The sequence below is a fragment of the Ctenopharyngodon idella genome, chromosome 19, assembly GCF_019924925.1.
Source record: "Ctenopharyngodon idella isolate HZGC_01 chromosome 19, HZGC01, whole genome shotgun sequence".
NCBI classification, from domain to species: Eukaryota; Metazoa; Chordata; class Actinopteri; order Cypriniformes; family Xenocyprididae; genus Ctenopharyngodon; species Ctenopharyngodon idella.
In genome coordinates, this window is record NC_067238.1 from 10,504,401 (window position 1) to 10,529,395 (window position 24,995).

The window sequence follows — 24,995 nt, forward strand, 5'->3', positions numbered from 1 at the left end:
GTTTTTACAGAGGCGATTTTGGAAATCTCTTTTATCACTCCAAAAATCAATCACAAACCCCTCTGTAATATAGAAATAAAACTGTAAAGTAAGTGCTGTACTGAAGTGGAGATTTTTCTGACTCAGTGCATGAAAAAAAAAAAAATTGACCTTTAAAGATATGAATAATCTACAGACACAAATAGATAAAGTGCAGTAAAACAAACAGTATGTTTTACAAAATACATTTTGCAACATTTTACTCATTAACACTTTTAGTGTCGGTGTCAGTGTTGGTGTAACTCAGTGTCAGTTTTAGTGTCACCCCTTTATTTTGCCTACAGTATATGTCACAATACGAGATAAATCCGGTCCTGATCGCATTCTGAATCTGAATCTAAAAACGTTCACTGCAGAACACCACATCTGCTTGTTAACCACTAGATGTCGCCATTAGACACTAGATGGCACAAATAATCCAACAGAACGAGCATCCCACATCCATGTTTTCATGGACTTGTAGCCTATCCTCTGTGTGCAACGTGGCACATCATGTATCCCTTTAAATTCGAGGTTCGTTGGTCTAGGGGTATGATTCTCGCTTAGGGTGCGAGAGGTCCTGGGTTCAAATCCCGGACGAGCCTGACTTCTGCATTTTACATGACCTTATTTTATCAACATACTGTATATATAATAACTTTGAAACAACAGTTTATATATGAAATGGGACTTTTTGATGCTTTAGCTATTTTCTTACAGACACTTTCTATTTTGTGTAGCTCAATAATATTTTGCTGCACATCAGAACTCTTTGGTTTTACTCATTGTGATGAATGATTAAGGGAATTTGGCCTTTGTGTTTCCTCATACTCCTGTGAAACAAGAAGTCATGGCTGGACAATTTCATGTTCCTATAGTACCATAGGCTGTATAAGTTTCAAACTTTATAAAATACATATTTACTACTTATGTCATAAATGTACTTGTATGAATGTGAGAATCTCTGAATGTAATTGTAGAGTTAGACAACTACATTAAAAGACTTTTTTCATAACTAATGAATAAGTATTTCTGCTTCTCTACTTTGTGTAAAACAATTTTATCTTTGCATACTGAACAACTCACACATTACATATTAACCTAGATGTATCGATTATATGCTTTTTCTATATGAATGTGAAGCACTGTACTGTATGAAAAATATCATAGAACAACTGATTTGGTTGACAAAAATTAGATATGTAACAGGAACAGCAAGAAATTAAATTATTATTTCTACTGATAGGGAACACTGAAATAAATAAGAATACAAATAAAGTAACCCCTGTTTTTGTTCTTATTTCAGACCTGTAGGTCTCGGATGCATCAGAGGATTCTCTGAGGTTTAACCAAGGGAGGTTTTTGTGCAGCATTTTTTCACTGTGTGAACACCCAATTGTCACTTATCTTATGTTGACTCTGACAATAAAAATCTCCTGCATCTTCAAGCTGGACATCACTGATGGTCAGAGTGAAATCAAGACCATTTCCTCCAGAGTGAAAACTGCCTCCACCGCTCATTCTAGATGGAGCACTCGAGGGCTTCATTGTTGTGTAATATATAAGGAGTTTAGGAGGTTCCTCTGCCTTCTGAATGAACCAGAAGATGTAGTAATCTTTGGATACTGAACCCTCAGGATACCTATAAACTACAGTGTTGACCTTACAATCAATAGAGACTGTTTGACCAAGCTGAACTGATTTAACCTCAGGTTGAGTCACAACGACCTGTCCCAAAGAGCCTGTGAGAGAAAGAGAACAATTATTAGTGCATGAGGAAAAAAAGAAAAAAGAAAAAATAGATTTCAGTTTGATTACCTTGGATGCAGTAAAATGCCCAGATGAAGAGAATCATATTGGCTTCTGTTTTAGAGTGGACAGATCTTGTGTGTTAAAATCGTTCACAGGACTATAAACACTCCCAGAGCACTGAGGCATGAGCTGCCAATGCAAAATATCATTACACTGGAAAAACCCTTGAACTGAAATATCTTTGCTCTCAATGATGGCATTGTAATATATGAATATTTTGATTATCATCTTGGTTTAATTAAAACTTGTCTGTCACTCAGAATATTCTGAAGGTTTTTGCAGTAAATGAGAATGAATTATTGTGGAGGATTTTTGATGAAGAAATCAGACTATTGAAAGTAAGTGCAGAATAAAATAAAAAAATGTATAAACTAATGAAATGTGTCTGAATAATCAGCATATTTAGAGATTACTATGTCGTTTTTATTACTGCATTGATACTGCTTTAAGTAAAACAGAACTGTAAATTAGACTATAAACAACATACAGAATATAAATATAAAAGCTGTGTAAAAATGTAAAATATTATATAAGTGAACTAAATGCTTAAGAGAATCAAAATATGAATTTACTTGAAAGCGATTGATGTACATATTTAGTTCTTAATTAGCAGTTCAGTAGTGTTTGTATTAGTAATAATGCTTATTTTTCTTAGTAGACTTGGGAAATTATAAATTAATCTGGTTTAAATATGCAGCTTTACCTGGTTTATTTATTTATTTTGCTATTAGTTCCAAAAGAGCACACTGGTTGTTGTCAGTGTCAGTTTTAGTGCAGGAGGTTTTTGTACAGCCGCTGATTGGGTTTGTATCACTGTGGTGGACTTTCGGTGGAGGAACTCGACTCTCAGTTGGAAGTAAGTACATCTCTTTTTATTTAAAAAATGAAACACTAAATGAAAAGGACAACAGAGTATTAAAAAAAATTAATTATACTAAATACTAATATAAGAATAAATAATTTGAAAGTTTTATTCTGGTGTGACATTACCAAATACACACTTTCCTTAGTTCTCCTCCAGACCACACTGTAAAAAAGAATTGTTGGTTTAACTTAAAAAAGTAAGTTACGGTTGCCTTAAAATTTTGAGTTCATTAAAATTAAAAATTTGTGTTAATACAATGAAGGCGACTGGTTTAATCAACAGAAACTCAAAATATTATGTTATCTGAACCACATTAATATTCTAAGTTGATTTGACAAAAGAAAAAATGTTGTGATAACAAATCATGAAAATAATAATTTTTTACAGTGCAGTTTAAAATACTTTACTTTATTACTGGGCATTTTATCCAGAATGGTAAATTGCATTTGACAAAGAATAAATCTTTTGTGTGTTTTATTAATGTGGCATGAAATAGAAAGCTAATGTTGGTATATGTATGCAGTCAAATAAAAGCTTTTTGAATTATTAATTGTGTATTTCTTGTTATATATGCTTGAAATGTGTCAGTATCGAAAGTAGGATAGCTTAGGAATTATGGAAAGCTCAAAATATCTTATTATTATTAACAGTTTTTAATAATTATTAAACATATTTTAATAATTCTTGATTAATGTCAACTATTTTTAGTAAAGTTTTATAATGAATGTCACATGAGACAGAAATGTGTCTTAATCTGCTGTTGCTTTCAATGTACAAACAGCTAGAACAGTTTAGCAAGAAATAATTTAATAATTATAAGAAATAAAAAATAGAAACCTAAAAAGTTAATAATTATATGAATAATTAATGTGTCTTTACAGGCTGTTGCATTTCAGATCTGCTTGATTAACTCTGAAGCTCTTAAAGGGAAGCGAAAGACTGATAGAGCTGGATGGCAGCAGCAGGAGCTCTGCTGTGAATCTGAGTCCCAGTGTGCTGCAGAAGGATGGACTGTACAGCTGGAGCAGCAGCCTGAGCCTCACTGAGAGTGAGTGGAGGAGAGCAACAACCATCAGCTGTGACGCCACGCACCCATCCCAGAATGCAGTGACCGAGAGCCTGAACACACAGCAGTGTGATGACCAGTGAAACACACACACATCACACATAGATTATAGGCATGCATAATTCATTTACACTCACACATACACACACGTAAACTATTACAAAGGACTGTTCGAAATCAGTCAAAAATGAATCTTTCGTTCTGTTAGTATATTGTTCAAATATTCTTATCTGTTGTAACAGCAATGATGTGTTTGTTGTTTTATTGCTGCCAAATAAAAGCATTTTGACTCAAATATGGTGTTCACTTTCTTGCTGCAATATTAAACACTTTAAAATGAAAACAACCTAAAATATGAAATATCACTTTTTCACTTGTATCACGTGTGTCCATTGTGATTATTGGGATGAACAGCATGGATATTAAAATAATATTTTAATATTGGAAATATCAGTTACAGTAAAAGAGATACTGACATCGTACTTATATTTTAATTAAAATATTTTAGCTACTTTTAATTTATAAACCTTCATACATATCAAAATCTAAAATAAGGAATTTGCAAAATTACAGTGACAATAAAAAGATTTTATACTTATTTTACATCGTTTACATTAAATTTAGGGCTAATAGTCTATTCTGACTGTCAAGATTTGTGCATTTGAACAAGATGGAAGAAAATATGGCAAGACAAGCCAGATGATATAGGGTGAAAAAATGTAACCAAAAGATTTCACCATACTTCACCAGTTAATTGATTACATTGAGAATTGCAAATAATAATAATAATAATAATAATTTCAAGTTTTCTGAAATGTTCTGTTTAAATATACATTTTCTGATTAAATATGCACTAGTTTGCATATTTAATTAAAATATATTCTGTTCATACTGCAGAATTAATTTCTCATTTAATGTAAATTAGTTCATACTGCTTGAGTAAATTCATTGTGCCGTCTGACTGAGGGAAGTTTTTGTACGATGCTGTTTCACTGTGAACACTGGACCAGAATAAAACCCCATACAGAAATAATCTCCTGCATCTTCATTCTGGACTCCACGTATGTTCAGCATAAATTGATATCCAGAATAACTTCCACTGAACCGGTTTGAAACTTCAGATGCAAGGTTACTAGTAGAGTAAATCAGGAGTTTAGGAGTTTTTCCAGGTTTCAGCAGATACCAGCTCATGGCATAACCAATTCCAGAAGACGCAGTGCAGCTAATAGTGGCAGATTCTCCTGCTTTAACAGACAGAGACTCAGGAGTCTGGACCTCTTCATGAGACACTGAGAAAGATAGAGAAAAAAAGGGTAAGTGTTACATTTAAATACAAATGATGAGATATTTACATCCTTTAATCAAAAAAAAAAAAAAAAAAAAACATTTGTAATTAAAAAATTAAAACAAAGCACAACAGAGCCAAAGCTTTACAAAATAAATACCAAACTCTGATGATGTATATAGGGGGGAAAAAATGTAACCTTGAGCCAGCAGAGCCAGTGTAGCCAGAATCAGTAAAAGAGCCATTATTGTTCAGTGTGTCAGTGACTCTGTCAGGACTGAACACACACTGATCATCAGAGGAGTTTTGTGTGTGGAGCAGTAAACATGCAAAACACTCTCCACTCAACAGACTCCTGAAAACACATTCACTTTCCTCCTGGATTTACTTAATGTGATAAAACAATCAAACGGGCACTTTTGCAGGATTTTATTGTTGGCTGCTGCTCTTCAAATATTCTGGAGGTTTTTGAACACTGAATAAATCATTGTGGAGGAGCTAAACTGAGAGCTGGAAGTAAGTTTAAAATAAAGTAAGAAATTAAATAAATTCTCAGTTAATCATGTTGTAAATGTGATCCTGAAAAACAGTAAGTCTTGTAAAAGACTGTTGTGGGTTGTGAAATAAATGGAAAAATTACCTTAATATTTCAATTAAAAAAACTAAATGATGGAGAAGCATTCAAGTATAAATCTGCAGGAGCTGATGTAGGCTATATGTATTTAGATCAATATCATTATTGCTTGTATTTTTGTTTTGGGGAAATGTTGTAAATTATGTTGTAAAAAAAATTACGCTGCTGTATCTTACATGAATATTTATCACATTTTGAAGGAAAACATTTTCGCCTATTTACCATACCTTTCACATTTAATTATAACACAATTAAACTTTCCATTGCATATGTTCAATTTTAAGTTGAATAATTTAATCTGAAAAAAAAAAAAAAAAATCAAATATAGAAACATATAGACAGGTTATTAGAAAGCCCAATTGACAAAATTTGTCAATTTTATATAGTGACCCATGATATATGTTAATTTTCAGCTTGTATATAGCACAATAATAAACATACAAAAAAAAACCCCACAAAACAAAAATATTTAAATATATATATATATATATATATTTTTTTTTTTTTTTTTTGTTGAACTGGATGCTTAATTATATTAAACTTATAAGCTATCTTAGTGCTTGTGTGTATTTATTCCACCTGCGGCGGAATCAGAAGATGTCAGTAATCTGACCAAGGGAGGTTTTTTTTACGGGACCTTTTCACTGTATGAACACCCAGTTGTCACTGATCTTATGGACACTCTGACAATAATAATCTGCTGCATCTTCAAGCTGGGTATCACTGATGGTCAAACTCAAGTCCAGACCATTTCCTTGTCCACTGAATCTCAGTGGAATTCCTGAGTTTCTTTCATTCGTATAATAAATCAAAAGTCTTGGAGCCTCTTCAGGCTTTTGGCTGAACCAAGACACAAAATAACGGCCTTTAGAGTACTGGCCTTGCTCATTTTTGTGAACGACAGTGTCAACTTTACGGTCAATAGAGACGGTTTGACCAGGCTGGACTGATTTAACCTCAGACTGAGTCACAACAATTTGTCCTAAACAACCTGTGTAGAACAAGCGATAACAGCACAGATTATTAGACAGTATAGTATATTATATTATTACTTAAATATATTTAAAAAGTCACATGTAACTGTCTGTACTGTAGAGTGTCCAAATGACAAAGGAGATCAAAGTAATTTTGGCTGTTAGATCTGTTGTCATGAAGAGAAGCTCAATGAAGAGTTAAACAGATTTACTATTCACGAGTTCGCCTGCCCATTCAGTCTGAATGGTTAATGGTAAAACAAACTTGGCTTGCTGTCCTCGAAGGAGGCTCTAACCCGAGGCTCGGCTTGAGCTCCGAGTTAAACCCCCCCTATAACAGTACTGCGTAGAGGGAGAATAAGAGAAATAGAGGAGAAGATGGGGAGGAGGAGGGATGCTAGAAGAATTGTCGCTGGGATGACGCAGTGACTGCTGCTTATATACACTCGTAATGATGATTGACAGGACTGAATGTTTAGGCTCCTCCCGAACCTACGTTTGGAACTACATTTATCCAACTGGAGGATAGACACAATTTGCATTTTATGCCCCTTATTTATCATTAAAGAGCTAAACTAAATGCTTTAATGCTTTAAACTAAATTATTTTATCTCCCCTGTGAGTGAGAAGACACTTTAAAAGTGATTCTGGATTGGTGTGTGCTGCAGAAGGATGGACTGTGGTAACCAAGATTTTGCCGTTTAGGTCTTGTTCCTAGATCAACATCTTGTTCGTCCTTGTTGTCAGTTAATTTGATTCTGGAATAGGGAAAGTGTTATATTTAGGTTTAGGCTTGGACAACATTTTTATCAACTTATAATGTTCCCCTGATTTGTTTTATATTGTGGTTAGTGTTGAATAGAGGAAATTAGTATATTTCTTTGACACTCATGTTGTTCCAGGACCAGCTGATACAAGAACATGTCTTGGTATTTAAAGATATTCTAATGTTGCAACTTTAAATACATTTTTAAATACCTGTAAAATATCTCTTTTTTTATGTTTGATAATTACTTTTATAAGATACATTTTTTAAACAAAGCTTGTGGATATGAGTAACATGAATGCTAACATTATATTTTAATACTGAAAATATCACTTAAAGAGAATAGTTTCAGTATGTTTTGATGGCGTGAATTCATGTTCATATAATGTGATGTCAGAATGTGATGTATTTCATGCTGCATATAACAAAGTTTACAATTCCAGTCTTTATAAAAACAAGCTTCTGTCTACAATGATGCTAAGGTCAAAATTTCACATATCAATTTCTGCTTAAATCTAAAATGGCAATTAAAGTGAACATTAAAATCTTCATTACTTCTTTAAGTGTTATTCATCTGTTGTACAGGGAAACTAGACTGATTCTCATGTTCTCTGTAGTGTCTGACTGAGGGAGGTTTTTGTATGATGTTGTTTCACTGTGTGGACCTGCCACTGTAAGCCCCCATACAGTAATAATCTCCTGCATCCTCAGGCTGGACTCCACGTAGATTCAGTGTGAAATGAAGTCCAGAATAACTTCCACTGAACCGATCTGGGACTCCAGATTGAAGTCGACTTGCTTTATAGATCAGGAGTTTAGGAGCTTCTCCAGGTTTCTGCAGATACCAGCTCATGTCAGCATCAACTCCACTGGTCCCAGTGCAGCTCATAGAGACTGACTCTCCTGCTTTAACACTCAGAGACTCAGGAGACTGAACCTCTTGATGAGACACTGAGAGAGAGTTCAAACATAAATGAAAAGGAGTTTGCATCTGCTACAAAACTGTTGAAATGAATGCATAAAAAATAAAATATAAAGCACAAATTCAAAATTTTGCACAAATACATTTAAAAATTCATCATCATAAGGTAGAAAATATATTTTTGAACCTTGTGCGAGCAGACCGAGCATCCACAGCATTAGAATAAGAGACAGCATTGTTTTAAGTGTGCGTGTGAGTGTGTCGGTGTCACACACTAATAATCATCAGAGTTTTAAGCACTGCAGTGTTCAGTTCATATGCAAAACACTCTCTACTCAAAAACACTTTCAGATGCATCATGGAATTTACCTGAAAAAAACAATCAAAATACATTTTACAACATTTTAATCATTATTTTAATCATTTTTTTTTTCAGCTGACTGAGCAAAACTAAACTACATACAGTTTTAGTGTCAGTGTTGTTGTTAATGTAACTCAGTGTCAGTTTTAGTGCAGGAGGTTTTTGTACAGCCGCTGATTGGGTTTGTATCACTGTGGCGCACGTTCGGTGGAGGAACTCGACTCTCAGTTGGAAGTAAGTAAATCTCTTTCTATTAAAAAAAAACATTTTTATAAAAATTATTTTAATAAATTTTCTTGATTATATTTATGTTTAAGATAATACAGAAATATATCTAACTCCTGTTTCAGGTGTCAGTTATTACTGTACTGTAAATATGTGCTGTATAATTGAGCAGTTTACATCATATATTGTTATATATCAGACTTGATTATAATTCTGAATGTGTATTTACATACTGAAAAGAAATGTATTCTATTACTCTTGATATTTTTTAATGTTAAAACAAAATAAAACATCTTCATTATAAAAAACAAAATCATTTTATTATTAAACTCTGTATATATTTTCACGAGTCAGAATAGATAAAAATCTAATGCATTTTAGTCTGATTTGTTATAATTTTTTTGTAATATTTGTAAGTACTGAATATATTAATGTTATTATCCCAGTTTAGACTAAAATCAGAATAATATGATTCAGTAAAATGTGTTTTTACAGGCTGTTACACCTCAGATCTGCTTGATTAACTCTGAATCTCTTAAAGGGAAGTGAAAGACTGATAGAGCTGTTTTTAAAAAGAATGAAACTCTCATCTCTCTCTCTCTCTCTCTCTCTCTCACTCTCTCTCTCTCTCTCTCTCTCTCTCTCTCTCTCTCTCTCTCTCTCTTTAGCTGCCACCCGTCCCACTCTCACGGTCCTGCCGCCCTCCAGAGTCGAGCTGCAGCAGGGTAAGGCTACAGTGGTGTGTGTGGGCAGTAAGGGATTCCCCTCTGACTGGAAGCTGAGCTGGAAGGTGGATGGCAGCAGCAGGAGCTCTGCTGTGAATCTGAGTCCCAGTGTGCTGCAGAAGGATGGACTGTACAGCTGGAGCAGCAGCCTGAGCCTCACTGAGAGTGAGTGGAGGAGAGCAACAACCATCAGCTGTGACGCCACGTACCCATCCCAGAATGCAGTGACCGAGAGCCTGAACACACAGCAGTGTGATGACCAGTGAAACACACACAGATCACACATAGATTATAGGCATGCATAATCATTCATTTACTCACACATACACACAGTAAAGGTTTGTTAGCATTGTTTTACAATTTGCTCTTTAAGTTAATTTTTCTTTAAGCCTGTTAATTTTTCTTTTTACACATATTTTGATTGTTATTAAACAAAAAAATTTGCCAAATAAAAGCTTTTTGAATCATTAAGTATGTATTTCTTGTGTGGAAGTATGAATATTATAAGATATATTTACCTGAAATTAAAAAGGTTTTTAAAAAAGATGAATTAATTTACTATAATCTTTTATTAATTTTTTATTTACACATGTTGATAATTCATAAGAGTCCAATTAAACTTCACAAATATATAAAATAATACGGTAGGGATGATGTGTTGTAATTTTGGACAGAGGAGGCAGACAAATGTGGATTCAGACACAGAATATGGAATTCATATTCATAATTCATATTCATATATGGAACAGAATTCATTTCTCATCAAGAAGTTTTTCAATTTAAGTCAATTTAGAGGTGAAATATATGAAACATATGAAATATTATGCCACAGTGAGCTTTCTTCCATCTTTTATTGGATTGTAATTCATGTGGAAATAAGATTGAGCATTCTTATGTTTATTACAGGATAAAATATATACTGAATGTGTTGAGTTTGTGACTAATGAACATTAACAGTTCTCCAGCCTTAAAATGTCTATGTGTATGTAAGCGTGTAAAGTCAGTGAGGTGAATAATGATCTTCAACATCAACATCTGCAGGAGCTCAAAGCTGCAGCGCTGAAGTCTCAGCCAAAGAGGTTTTTGTATGATGATTTTACACTGTGTGAACACCCAGTTTGAGCCTCCCTTGTCATGATTACTCTGACAGTAATAAACTCCTGAATCTTCAGGCTGAACTCCACTGATAGTCAGAGTAAAATCCATGTGGTTTCCACTTTCACTGCCACTGAATCTAGAAGAAACACCTGAAGCTCTGTCTGACGTGGCATAGATCAAGAGTTTAGGGAACTTCTCCCTGAATCTGATGGTACCAGGCCATACAATACTGACAAGCCTTTGCTTTAATACAGTTTATTGCTTGGTTTATGATTACAGTGAATAGTGACAGTCTGACCAGGCTGAACTGTTTGAGCTTCAGATTGAGTCAGAGTTTGTCCCACAGAACCTGAAGAGAGAGAAAGAAAAAAATATTATATACTTACTCCAAGTGCAGGTTGTGAGTGTCCAAATAATGATGGTTATTAAAGTCATGTTTGCTTTTGGATCTGTTATCAAGGAGAGATGCCAGTCATAAAATCATAAACAGATCTATAAAGACCTCCAGAGCACTGAAGCATGCAGTTCATATGCAAAGTGTTTTCACAATGTAAATGACCTTTCTGAGAACAAGAACCTTTCTTAGAGTCAAGAAACAGATTTCAATTGGTCTGGATGAGCCTGATTATTTTTCTTAGACAGATCCAACATTGTAATAATCTCAGTTATTAATCATTAAAAGTTATTAATCAATATAAGTGATTGTATTGTTGTTCTGCTGTAATATTCAAGGTTTGATATAGTTGTGAACTAAATTTGTTATCTAAATCTCCAAAATCATAAAGTTGTTCAGAGTTGTTATTTTACATTCACACTGACTGACTAACTCCATTCATACTCATGAAAATGTGAGAGAGATGAAATGCAAGCTGTGAAGAGGTCTCAAACACACTAGTGAAGTCTGATGTCAGTTCTTTTGATGATAAGACGTCTGACCTATAAAACATCAAAACATCATGTAGTGACCAAACTTTAAATCATATTTTGTTTGTTGTGATGTAAGAAGATATTTCGCATAGGCTACTGAAAGTAACTGAATTTACTTAAATTTTACTGCATGCTTTTTCTGTTTTTGCTCAGCATCTCGTTCCCCTTCTCAGGAACTGGGTTGCATATGCAGCCTTAGACATTTTGAATGAATTGATTCAGTGACTGTGATTCAATGACTCAGTTATAAAGATTTGTTTCATCCCTGCATGTGTTTTTGAAAGAATTGGTTGAATGATTGAATGACTCGCTCATGAAGGCAGTCACCTGTCGCCACCTACTGGTACATCAGTGTAACCTACAGAAAGAGTCAACATCCTTCTCAAACTATATTAGGCTAATTTCACTCTGATTTGTGTGGTAATTTATGACTAGGTTTAGAGTGTTTCTTTGACACCCATGTTGTTCCAGGACCAACAAAAGTTTGATTCAAGAACAGATGTTCATCACGCTGATTGACTTTAAATGCCACTAAAATTATTTAAAAGAAAAATACATTTTTGTTAAAAAAAAAGGTTACATGTTTGATAATTATTATATATATGCATAATAATATTAGTCAAAGTATAATGATCGTATATAATATTGTGATTGTGAATAGGATGAATACTTATATTTTAACACTGAGAATATAATCTAAAAGATAAATGGTATGGCTTGAGTTCAAGTTCATATACAGTATAATATGATGTGTTTTCTACATGCTGCATGTAATAAAGCTCATGATTCCGGCCTCTGCTTCTGCTTTTCATAAGTTTCAGGATCTTAACAACTGGGAATTTAATGATAACAGGCCTTTAGCATAAAAGCAGGCCTCTGTCCACAATGATGCTAAATTTATCCAAAAGTGACAATAAACACATTTATAATGTTTCAAAAGATTTTTATTTCAAATAAATGCTGTTATACTGATCTTTCTATTCATCAAAGAATCCTAAAAAATATATATCACTGTTTCCACAAAAATTTTAAGCAGCTATTTTAACTGTTATTTAACTGTTATTAACTGTTTTCAGCATTGATAATAACAAGAAATGTTTCTTGAGCACCAAATCAGCATATTCTGAAGGATCATGTGACACTGAAGACTGAAGTAATGATGACTGAAAATTCAGCTTTTTAAAAATTTAATTGTAAAATATCTTCAAATAGAAAACAGGAGTTGGACATTAAAACTGAAACACCTGGTTTTAGACCACAATAATTAAATTATTTGTATGGTGTTGTGCCTCCTTTTGTGGCCAATACAGCATCAGTTTCTCTTGGGAATGACAGATACAAGTCCTTCACAGTGGCCAGAGGGATTTTAAGCCATTCCTCTTCCAGAACAGTGGCCAGGTCACTATGTGATGCTGGTGGAGGAAAACGTTTTCTGACTTACTTTCCAAAATACCCCAAAGTGGCTCAAAAATATTTAGATCTGGTGACTGTGCAGGCCATGAGAGATGTTCAACTTCACTTTCATGTTCATCAAGCCATTCTGTCACAAGTCTTGGCGTGTGTATTTGTGCATTATCATGCTGACACACGACACACCCTTCAGGGTACAATGTTTGAACCATTAGGTGCACATGATCCTCCAGAATGCAGTGACGCACCCATCAAGCACGGTGGGGGGTGCCATGATATTGTAGCCCAAACCATCACTGACCCACTGCTGTGCTTCAGTCTGGGCAGCAACAGTCCGGGTGTTAAGCTTCTTTGGGGCTTCTCCACACCGTAAGAAAGACAGTGAAGGTGGACTCATCAGAGAACAATACATGTTTCACATTGTCTACAGCCCGAGATTTGCACTGTTGGCACAAATGAAACTGACATTTGGCATTAGCATGAGTGACCAAAGGTTTGACTATAGTAGCCTGACCATGAATATCAACTTTGTGCATTTAATGCAGTGAGTTGGGCATATGTGGTTTTAATTTTTTTGGATACAATCTGGGTTAGTACCTGGACATCTCTTTCAGTTTCCTCTTGTGTCAACAGTAATTCATGTTGGATGTGGTTTGTCCTACGTGGTGGTATGCCAACCCTGGATATCATAGCTCTCGATACACCACAAAGACTTGCTGTTCTGGTCACAGATGAGCCAACAATTTGTCCTCTTTTGAACTCTGATATGTCTCCCATTATGTTATGTGAATTGCAATATTTTATGTACAGCTGTGCTATTGCTATTCAACCTTCACACTCTGCTCTTACTGATGGAATGTGAAATCAGTGAATATTGGCCACCAGGCCACGCATATATGTGAATCCACCAACACTATACTGACCAGTGTTTCAGTTTCTTCGTCCAACCCCTGTATTTTCACTTGTAATAATATTTCACAATTTTTATTTATTTTTTTTTTATTAAAGAAATGTTGCCTTGGTGAGCATAACAGACTTTTTTCAAAAACATTAACAAATCTTACCAACCCCAATCTTTGGAACAGTAGTGTATTTTGATCGTTTCATGAGGTAAATTCCAGGATGCATCTGAATGTGTTTTTGAGAGTGTTTTGCATATGAACTGAACACTCGCTTAAAACTGCACTGATGATTATTAGTGTGTGACACCGACACACACACACACACAAAGATGTCTCTGATTCTAATGCTGTGGACACTCGGTCTGCTCGCTCAAGGTTCAAAAATATATTTTTTCTCATTATGATGATAAAAATTTGGATTTTATATGTACAAAAATTTGAACTTGTGCTTTGTTTTTTTGTTTTATTATATTTGGCAGAAAACTCCTCTTGGTTTATATTTTGGAGTAATTTTATTTGTTTTTGAACTCTCTCTCTCAGTGTCTCATCAAGAGGTTCAGTCTCCTGAGTCTCTGAGTGTTAAAGCAGGAGAGTCAGTCTCTATGAGCTGCACTGGGACCAGTGGAGTTGGTGCTGACATGAGCTGGTATCTGCAGAAACCTGGAGAAGCTCCTAAACTCCTGATCTATACAGCAAGTGAACTTGAATCTGGTGTCCCAGATCGGTTCAGTGGAAGTGGATATGAACCTGATTTTACACTGAACATTCGTGGAGTCCAGCCTGAGGATGCAGGAGTTTATTACTGTATGGGGGTATACAGCAGTGACAGGTTCACACAGTGAAACAACATCATACAAAAACCTCCCTCAGTCAGACACTACAGAGAATATAACAATAAACAAGTTCACAACATCAATCATTTGAGACAGAAACGGATAAGTTCTGCTACTTATTTTATACATACACAATTATGATTTAATTAGAATATCAGTATAAATTAAACATGACATTCACATATTCTGTTTCTGTAATCAGTAGTTACATATTCCTGCATTCATTAATTTATTGTTTCAAGACTAATGATGGGAAATGTATATTTCAGGCAATTTTTTTTTTTTTTTTTTTTTTTTTACATTTTGAATAATATTTAAAGCAGTAAGATTTTATAAAAAATAAAAAATAAAAAAAAAAAACGTGTTCAGAAACTCTAGATTTAAGCAGAAATGTATTTATTATAAAATATTTTTTTCAACAAAATCAATCAATCAATCAATCAATCAATCAATCAGTCAGTCAGTCAGTCAATCAGTCAATCAGTCAGTCTTACCAACACTCTTACTCCAGCATTTTATTCATTAACAATCTATTTCTAATTTTGACCTGGCTGAACTAAATTAACCTAAGATAAAGGGTCAGTTTTAGTGCAGGAGGTTTTTGTACAGCTGCTGATTGGGTTTGTATCACTGTGGCGCACGTTCGGTGGAGGAACTCGACTCTCAGTTGGAAGTAAGTCAACCTCTTTCTATTTCAAAAAGAATTTATATAAAAAAGAAAACAATAGAACAAGAAAAGAACAACAATAACTAAAAAAAAAAATATGGAAAATAAATATTTTCATACCTTGTGTAAAATAACCAAAATCATGGTTCAAAATAATTAATCATTTTTTTTTTTTTTTTTTGTCTGAGGGGTAAATTATAATTGTTAATTTCTATTATTTTATATATATATATATATATATACATATATATATATATATATATATATAATATATGCACACACACACACACACACACTGTATATTCCTGTGTCAGATGTCAGTTATAAATATGTATGTATTATACACTGTATAATTGGGCATTAAACAAATATAAAAAGCTAAATATGTTGTTATTTATCAGATTTGATTATAAATCTAAATGCATAACTATAAACTGAAATTGAATTTATTCTTTTATTCTTGATATTTTAAAGTGATATTTTGAAACAAAATGCAACATCTTAATTTTAGGAGAAATATTTCTAAATAAAATATTTCAAAATTTTCTTTTTAAGTTTGATTATTCACTCTTGTGAACAAAGATTCCAAAAGGGATTTTATTTTTTCACAAAGATGCCACAGAACGACCATCTTGAGTTCCCCAGAGAACCCTAATGTGAATGGTTCTTGAAAGAATCATTTTTCCCCTTTGGTGTAAAAATCATTTTATAATTCAAGAATCTTTTTGCACGATAAAGCACCTTTAGGGAAATGTAAATGTTCCATGAATGTTAAAGGATCTTCATGGAACCACTGATGCCAGTAAAGAGTGTATTGACTTTTAGGCTATTGTAACAAATCAGAATATAAATCTGAAAGCTAGATATAAATAAAGTAGCATGTACATTTAAGTCTGATAGAGGTATGCAGCTTGATTTTGTATAAATGCTGAACCAATAAGGTATAGGTCTCATTAGTTATTGTTAGTTAATGCATTACAAATATTGAATAATAATGAGCAATATATACATTTGATACAATATTTATTAATCTTTGTTAACATTAATTAAAAAGAAAAAAAAAAAAAATTCAACTGTTCATTGTTACTTCATGTTAGCTCAGGTCCATAAGGCCTAATATTACCAGATAAAACTTTTGATTTGTATTAGTAAATACTGAATTGAACATTAACTATGATTAAAAATTGATCATTGTTAGTTCATGTTAACAATAGTTATCTAATGTTAACAAATGAAACCTTATTGTAAAGTGTTATATATGTATAGGAATACTGAATATAAAGACTTATAAAGAATATAAAGAATATAAATCTGAAAAATACAGTCAGTAAAATGTGTTTTTACAGGCTGTTGCACCTCAGATCTGCTTGATTAACTCTGAATCTCTTAAAGGGAAGTGAAAGACTGATAGAGCTGTTTTTAAGAAGAATGAAACTCTCATCTCTCTCTCTCTCTCTCTCTCTCTCTCTCTCTCTCTCTCTCTCTCTCTCTCTCTCTCTCTTAGCTGCCACTCGTCCCACTCTCACAGTCCTGCCGCCCTCCAGAGACGAGCTGCAGCAGGGTAAGGCTACAGTGGTGTGTGTGGGCAGTAAGGGATTCCCCTCTGACTGGAAGCTGAGCTGGAAGGTGGATGGCAGCAGCAGGAGCTCTGCTGTGAATCTGAGTCCCAGTGTGCTGCAGAAGGATGGACTGTACAGCTGGAGCAGCAGCCTGAGCCTCACTGAGAGTGAGTGGAGGAGAGCAACAACCATCAGCTGTGACGCCACGTACCCATCCCAGAATGCAGTGACCGAGAGCCTGAACACACAGCAGTGTGATGACCAGTGAAACACACACACAGATCACACATAGATTATAGGCATGCATAATTCATTTACACTCACTCACACATACACACACAAACTATTACAAAGGACTGTTCGAAATCAGTCAATGCTATAAAATTAACCTTTCATCCTGTTATCTGTTGTAACAGCAATGATGTGTTTGTTGTTTTTTTGCTGCCAAATAAAAGCATTTTGACTCGAATATGGTGTTCACTTTCACTTCGAAATCGAAAACAACCTAAAATGTAATATCTATTTATATTAATAATATTTTAATATTGAAAATATCAATTGCAGTTAACTGCAGTAAAAGAGATATTTATGTTAACATGACATCTTAATCATATTTTAATTAAATAAAATATTTGAGCTAATTTTAATTTATAAACATTAATAACAAAATCTATAAAAGGTATTTGAAAAATTACAGTGACAATTTTATTTATTACATTTATACTTTTTTTTTTTTTTTTTCTTTAAATTTAGGGCTAATAGTCTCAATTCAGAACAAGATGAAAGAAAAAAAGGCAAGACATGCAGGTGAACAAGATGTATGAACTAAAAGATTTCGCCATACTTCCAGCTGATTGATTACGTTAAGAATTACAAAAAAAAAAAAAAAAAAAAAAAAAATCTAATTAAATATGCACTAATTTGCAAATAGGCCTATTTCCAAAACAAAAATCTGAAGCCAGCCTCAAAATTTTATGTCAGATTTTTGTTGACAGAGACAAATTTTGATGTCTTTTATGGAGGGGATTTTGGAAATATCTTTTTATCACTCCAAAAATCAGAAAATACCATCAATGTCCAGAAAAAAAAAAAAAAAGTTAAAAAAATCATGTTTTTTAGGAATAACATGATGTAGCCTATAATATCAGGCAAATGTGAACAAACCCATCTGTAACATATATAGGAATAAAACTGTAAAGGTTGGCGTATGTTAATAAGTGGAGATTTTGTGGCTCAGTGCATGAGAAAAAAAACATTTTGAGAAAATGGCCTTTAAAGATGTATAATCTACAGACATGCACAGATAAAGCACAATAAAATAAACACTTAAAAATGTATTCTGGATGTTTTCTTTCCACTAGTCTAAAACAACACGTTGTGAAATGTGAAATAGCACAAAATCTCAAAACTGACCTGTGCTTGAAAATACAATGTTTTTACCTGTAGTGTCTTTCTCTAACTGTTTATCACAGAATCACAGACAGAATGTTAGACTGATTACCTATTCTGTTCATACTGTATTATTTAATATACTGCAGAATTAATTTCTCATTTAATGTAAATTAGTTCATACTGCTTGAGTAAATTCATTGTGCCGTCTGACTGAGGGAAGTTTTTGTACGATGCTGTTTCACTGTGAACACTGGACCAGAATAATATGGAAATAAGTCCAGAATAAAGTAAGAAATTAAATAAATTCTCAGTTAATCACGTTGTAAATGTGAACCTGAAAAACAGTATGTCTTTTAAAAGACTGTTGTGGGTTGTGAAATAAATGGAAAAAATACCTTAATATTTCAATAATAAAATAATAATAATAATAATAATAATAATAATAATATATGAAATATAGATGAAATATTTGATGTAGCAGTTAGATTGTTGTGAATTTCATGTTTTTCAATATTTGCTTTTGTAATGTTGCTGTTTTCTAAATTTACTTAATTTTAAGTAAATATGTTTTAAAATCATAAGATGTGATTATGTTTTATTCAGTGTAACTATCAGCAAACACTAACAGGTACAATAGTGTTAGTATTTTGAAGTATTAACTATCCATACATTGCACTTTAAAAAAAAAGGTGAATAGAATATATTTTTTGGAATATATTTTTCTTTGTATCTGTCAAAATAGTACAAGATTATCCTACAATATATGTGACATCAAATAAGGGTTAGCACAAAAGTAATCTAAATGTAATCCAAAAGTAGTCAGTTTACGTTACCAAAAATTTGGAATCTAAGAGATTATATTACTGATTACAAATTTTGTCATGTAACTTGTAATCAGTAACTGATTACAATTCATAAGTAATCTACCCAGCTCTGTTAGTAATATTGTATTGCTTGTAGTTTTGTATTTGGGAAATGTTGTAAGTTATGTTGTAAAAAAAACGATGCTGCTGTATCTTACATGAATATTTATCACATTTTGAAGGAAAACATTTCCCCCTATTTACCATATGTTTCACATTTAATTATAACACAATTAAACTTTCCATATGTTCATATGTTCAATTTTAAGTTGAATAATTTAATTTGAAAAAAAAAAAAAAAAAGAAACTTATAGACAGGTTATTGGAAAGTCCAATTGACAAAATTTGTCAATTTTATTAGTGACCCATGATATGAGTTAATTTTCAGTTTGTATAAAATAAATATATTGTTGAACTGGATGATTAATTATATTAAATTTATAAGCTACCTTAGTGCTTGTGTGTATTTATTCCACTTGCAGCAGCATCAGAAGATGTCAGTAATCTGACCAATGGAGGTTTTTACGGGACCTTTTCACTGTGTGAACACCCAGTTGTCACTGATCTTATGGACGCTCTGACAGTAATAATCTGCTGCATCTTCAAGATGGGCGTCACTGATGGTCAAACTGAAGTCTAGACCATTTCCTTGTCCACTGCCACTGAATCTCAGTGGAATTCCTGAATTCCAAGAGTTGGAGCCTCTTCAGGCTTTTGGCTGAACCAACTAAAACACAAAATAACGGCCTTTAGAGTACTGGCCTTGCTCATATTTGTGAAAGAGAGTGTCAACTTTACAGTCAATAGAGACGGTTTGACCAGGCTGGACTGATTTAACCTCAGACTGAGTCACAACAATTTGTCCTAAACAACCTGTGTAGAACAAGCGATAACAGCACAGATTATTAATATATTATATTATGACTTAAATATATTTAAAAAGTCACATGTAACTGTCCGTACTGTAGAGTGTCCAAATGATGTCCAAGGAGATCAAAGTCATTTTGGCTGTTAGATCTGTTGTCATGAAGAGAAGCTCAATGAAGAGTTAAACAGACCTATAAACACTCTCAGATCACTGACACTGTCTATGCAAAGCACCATATATGAGCAGAAGTTTCCATGATACTGACAGTTTCCTGAAATCTGTTCCTTATTTTACTATTATCCAACTGGAGGCTAGACACAATTTGCATTTCATGCCCCTTATTTATCATTAAAGACCAAAACTGAATGCTGGAAGGAAGTGCAGAATGTGAAAAGAATGAAAATAATTCACAATAAAATTATGCATGTATTGTGTATTTTTATGAAAGCAGAATTTTAAATCACATGCCATTTTTCTACTTGTAATTTAAGTCAACATTCAAATATACAGTTTATTTTATCTTCCCTGTGAGTGAGAAGACAAAAAGTGATTCTGGATTGGTGTGTGCTGCAGAAGGATGGACTGTGGTAACCAAGATTTTGCCATTTAGGTCTTGTTCCTAGAGCAACATCTTGTTCGTCCTTGTTGTCAGTTAATTTGATTTTGGAATAGGGAAAGTGTCATATTTAGGTTTAGGCTTGGATAACATTTTTATCAACCAATAATGTTCCCCTGATTTGTTTTATATTGTGGTTAGTGTTGAATAGAGGAAATTTGGATATTTCTTTGACACTCATGTTGTTCCAGGACCAACTGATACAAGAACATGTCTTGGTATTTAAAGACATTCTAATGTTGCCATGTATACCAGCAACTTTAAATACATTTTTAAAAACCTGTAAAATATCTCTTTTTTTTATGTTTGATAATTACTTTTATAGGATACATTTTTTAAACAAAGCTTGTGGATATGAGTAACATGAATACTAACATTATATTTTAATACTGAAAATATCACTTAAAGAGAATAGTTTCAGTATGTTTTGATGGCGTGAATTCATGTTCATATAATGTGATGTCAGAATGTGATGTATTTCATGCTGCATATAACAAAGTTTACAATTCCAGTCTTTATAAAAACAAGCTTCTGTCTACAATGATGCTAAGCTCAAAATTTCACATATTATTTTCTGCTAAAATCTAAAATGGCAATTAAAGTGAACAACTTATTGAATAACTGAAAAGAAAATCTTCATTACTTCTTTAAGTGTTATTCATCTGTTGTACAGGGAAACTAGACTGATTCTCATGTTCTCTGTAGTGTCTGACTGAGGGGGGTTTTTGTATGATGTTGTTTCACTGTGTGGACCTGCCATGGTAAGCCCCCATACAGTAATAATCTCCTGCATCCTCAGGCTGGACTCCACGAATGTTCAGTGTGAAATCAGGTTCATATCCACTTCCACTGAACCGATCTGGGACTCCAGATTGAAGTGTACTTGCATCATAGATCAGGAGTTTAGGAGCTTCTCCAGGTTTCTGCAGATACCAGCTCATGTCATCATCAACTCCGCTGGTCCCAGTGCAGCTCATAGAGACTGACTCTCCTGCTTTAACACTCAGAGACTCAGGAGACTGAACCTCTTGATGAGACACTGAGAGAGAGTTCAAACATAAATGAAAAGGAGTTTGCATCTGCTACAAAACTGTTGAAATGAATGCATAAAAAATAAAATATAAAGCACAAATTCAAAATTTCGCACAAATACATTTAAAAATTCATCATCATAAGGTAGAAAATACATTTTTGAACCTTGTGCGAGCAGACCGAGCATCCACAGCATTAGAATAAGAGACATCATTGTTTTAAGTGTGTGAGTGTGTCGATGTCACACACTAATAATCATCAGAGTTTTAAGCACTGCAGTGTTCAGTTCATATGCAAAACACTCTCTACTCAAAAACACTTTCAGATGCATCATGGAATTTACCTGAAAAAAACAATCAAAATACATTTTACAACATTTTATTCATTAACAATTTATTTCTTTTTTCAGCTGACTGAGCAGAACTAAACTAAGATACAGATACAGTTTTAGTGTCAGTGTTGTTGTTAGTGTAACTCTGTGTCAGTTTTAGTGCAGGAGGTTTTTGTACAGCCGCTGATTGGGTTTGTATCACTGTGGCGCACGTTCGGTGGAGGAACTCGACTCTCAGTTGGAAGTAAGTAAATCTCTTTCTATTAAAAAAAAAAACATTTTTATAAAAATTATTTTAATAAATTTTCTTGATTATATTTATGTTTAAGATAATACAGAAATATATCTAACTCCTGTTTCAGGTGTCAGTTATTACTGTACTGTAAATATGTGCTGTATAATTGAGTAGTTAAAAAATAAATACATAATATATTGTTATATATCAGACATGATTATAATTCTAATTGTGTATTTATATACTGAAAAGAAATGTATTCTATTACTCTTGATATTTTTTAATGTTAAAACAAAATAAAACATCTTCATTTTCATGCTTTATAAAAAAGTCATTTTCTTATTAAACTCTGTATATATTTTTACGAGTCAGAATAGATTTTTGTAATTATTTTTGTAATATATTTTGTAATATTTGTAAGTACTGAATGTATTAATGTTATTACTCCAGTTTAGACTAAAATCAGAATATGATTCATTAAAATGTGTTTTTACAGGCTGTTGCACCTCAGATCTGCTTGATTAACTCTGAATCTCTTAAAGGGAAGTGAAAGACTGATAGAGCTGTTTTTAAGAAGAATGAAACTCTCTCTCTCTCTCTCTCTCTCTCTCTCTCTCTCTCTCTCTCTCTCTCTCTCTCTCTCTGTCTCTCTCTTTAGCTGCCACTCGTCCCACTCTCACGGTCCTGCCGCCCTCCAGAGACGAGCTGCAGCAGGGTAAGGCTACAGTGGTGTGTGTGGGCAGTAAGGGATTCCCCTCTGACTGGAAGCTGAGCTGGAAGGTGGATGGCAGCAGCAGGAGCTCTGCTGTGAATCTGAGTCCCAGTGTGCTGCAGAAGGATGGACTGTACAGCTGGAGCAGCAGCCTGAGCCTCACTGAGAGTGAGTGGAGGAGAGCAACAACCATCAGCTGTGACGCCACGCACCCATCCCAGAATGCAGTGACCGAGAGCCTGAACACACAGCAGTGTGATGACCAGTGAAACACACAAAGATCACACATAGATTATAGGCATGCATAATTAATTTACACACACGCGCACACACACACACACACACACACACACACACACACACACACACACACACATAAACTATTATAAAGGAATGTCCTAAATCTTTCATCCTGTTAGTATTTTGTTCTTCTTATCTGTTGTAACAGCAATGATGTGTTTGTTTGTTTTTTGCTTCCTAATAAAAGCATTTTGACTCAAATATGGTGTTCACTTTCTTGCTGAAATATTAAACACATGAATTTTGAAAATACCACTTTTTATTTTTTTGGGACGTGTGTCCATTGTGGCAATGCAGACTGCACACAGATATGAACAGAATTTAAGAGTACAGAAAAAAGTGCAGTGCAGTGCAGAGAACTGGAGTTACAGTTACGGGAGTGAGTTAATCATATAATTAAATAAAATATTTTATCTACATATAATATATGTATATATACAAATGATGCATTTTCTAATTAAATATGCACTAATTGCCATATATTTCCAGAACAGAAATCATGGATAAAGCCACCTTTCAAAATTTTATATGTCAAATTTTACTGACATATTAGAGTCAAGTGTTTTTACAGAGGGGATTTTGGAAATCTCTTTTATCACTCCAAAAATCAATCACAAACCCCTCTGTAATATAGAAATAAAACTGTAAAGTAAGTGCTGTACTGAAGTGGAGATTTTTCTGACTCAGTGCATGAAAAAAAAAAAAAAAAATTGACCTTTAAAGATATGAATAATCTACAGACACAAATAGATGAAGTGCAATAATAAAACAAATAGATAAGGTGCAGTAAAACAAATACTATGTTTTACAAAATACATTTTGCAACATTTTACTCATTAACATTTTTTTTTTAAAGCTGACTGAGCAAATGTAAACTAAGATACACTTTTAGTGTCGGTGTCAATGTTGGTGTAACTCAGTGTCAGTTTTAGTGTCACCCATTTATTTTGCCTACAGTATATGTCACAATACGAGATAAATCCGGTCCTGATCGCATTCTGAATCTGAATCTAAAGACGTTCACTGCAGAACACCACATCTGCTTGTTAACCACTAGATGTCGCCATTAGACACTAGATGGCACAAAAAATCCAACAGAACGAGCATCCCAAATCATGGACTTGTAGCCTATCCTCTGTGTGCAACGTGGCACATCATGTATCCTTTTAAATTCGAGGCTCGTTGGTCTAGGGGTATGATTCTCGCTTAGGGTGCGAGAGGTCCCGGGTTCAAATCCCGGACGAGCCCGACTTTTGCATTTTACATGACCTTATTTTATCAACATACTGTGTATATAATAACTTTGAAACAACAGTTTATATATGAAATGGGTCTTTTTGATGCTTTAGCTATTTTCTTACAGACACTTTCTATTTTGTGTAGCTCAATAATATTTTGCTGCACATCAGAACTCTTTGGTTTTACTCATTGTGATGAATGATTAAGGGAATTTGGCCTTTGTGTTTCCTCATACTCCTGTGAAACAAGAAGTCATGGCTGGACAGTTTCATGTTCCTATAGTACCATAGGCTGTATAAGTTTCAAACTTTATAAAATACATATTTACTACTTATGTCATAAATGTACTTGTATGAAT

At 33.6% G+C, this 24,995-nt stretch overlaps 1 protein-coding gene, 1 long non-coding RNA gene, 2 other non-coding genes and 4 gene segments (V, D, J or C); 4 read left to right on the forward strand and 4 right to left on the reverse strand.

Moving 5' to 3' along the window:
* Window positions 1-551: 551 nt before the first annotated feature.
* Window positions 552-623, forward strand: trnap-agg (transfer RNA proline (anticodon AGG)). The gene has a single exon. It is a non-coding gene; the product is annotated as a tRNA-Pro (tRNA).
* On the reverse strand, window positions 570-2,001 carry LOC127500494 (immunoglobulin kappa variable 4-1-like). The segment is given in 2 exon segments: window positions 570-1,760; window positions 1,837-2,001. Coding segments are annotated over 2 exon segments (402 nt in total).
* Window positions 2,002-2,152: 151 nt separating this feature from the next.
* LOC127500491 (Ig kappa-b4 chain C region-like) lies at window positions 2,153-10,124 on the forward strand. The segment is given in 3 exon segments: window positions 2,153-2,168; window positions 8,842-8,937; window positions 9,597-10,124. Coding segments are annotated over 3 exon segments (420 nt in total).
* Window positions 3,623-5,526, reverse strand: LOC127500496 (Ig kappa chain V region 3368-like). The segment is given in 3 exon segments: window positions 3,623-3,814; window positions 4,787-5,050; window positions 5,246-5,526. Coding segments are annotated over 3 exon segments (357 nt in total).
* Window positions 7,991-8,632, reverse strand: LOC127500497 (immunoglobulin kappa variable 1-6-like). The segment is given in 2 exon segments: window positions 7,991-8,371; window positions 8,530-8,632. Coding segments are annotated over 2 exon segments (348 nt in total).
* A 361-nt stretch (window positions 10,125-10,485) lies between the features above and the next one.
* LOC127500501 (uncharacterized) lies at window positions 10,486-11,239 on the reverse strand. The gene is made up of 2 exons (XR_007926351.1): window positions 11,138-11,239; window positions 10,486-11,100 (listed from the first exon to the last, which is right to left on the reverse strand). It is a non-coding gene; the product is annotated as an uncharacterized LOC127500501 (long non-coding RNA).
* Window positions 11,240-14,245: 3,006 nt separating this feature from the next.
* LOC127501314 (immunoglobulin kappa light chain-like) lies at window positions 14,246-23,599 on the forward strand. Its single transcript, XM_051873263.1, has 6 exons — window positions 14,246-14,365; window positions 14,531-14,818; window positions 15,458-15,496; window positions 16,995-17,314; window positions 22,290-22,395; window positions 23,045-23,599. The coding sequence occupies exons 1-6, from the start codon at window positions 14,320-14,322 to the stop codon at window positions 23,365-23,367; spliced, it is 1,122 nt and encodes a 373-aa protein (XP_051729223.1). The 5' UTR covers window positions 14,246-14,319; the 3' UTR covers window positions 23,368-23,599.
* Window positions 23,600-24,574: 975 nt separating this feature from the next.
* Window positions 24,575-24,646, forward strand: trnap-agg (transfer RNA proline (anticodon AGG)). The gene has a single exon. It is a non-coding gene; the product is annotated as a tRNA-Pro (tRNA).
* Window positions 24,647-24,995: the final 349 nt, after the last annotated feature.

What these genes read in the sequence shown, in the direction of transcription:
- LOC127501314 (XM_051873263.1), top strand. Translation starts at nt 14,320, where the DNA reads ATGTCTCTGATTCTAATGCTGTGGACACTCGGTCTGCTCGCTCAAG. An exon ending in GGGGGTATACAGCAGTGACA is followed by an intron (nt 14,819 to 15,457) that starts GGTTCACACAGT and finishes TTGTATCACTGT; the next exon opens with GGCGCACGTTCGGTGGAGGA. An exon ending in CACAGCAGTGTGATGACCAG is followed by an intron (nt 17,315 to 22,289) that starts TGAAACACACAC and finishes TGTTGTTGTTAG; the next exon opens with TGTAACTCTGTGTCAGTTTT.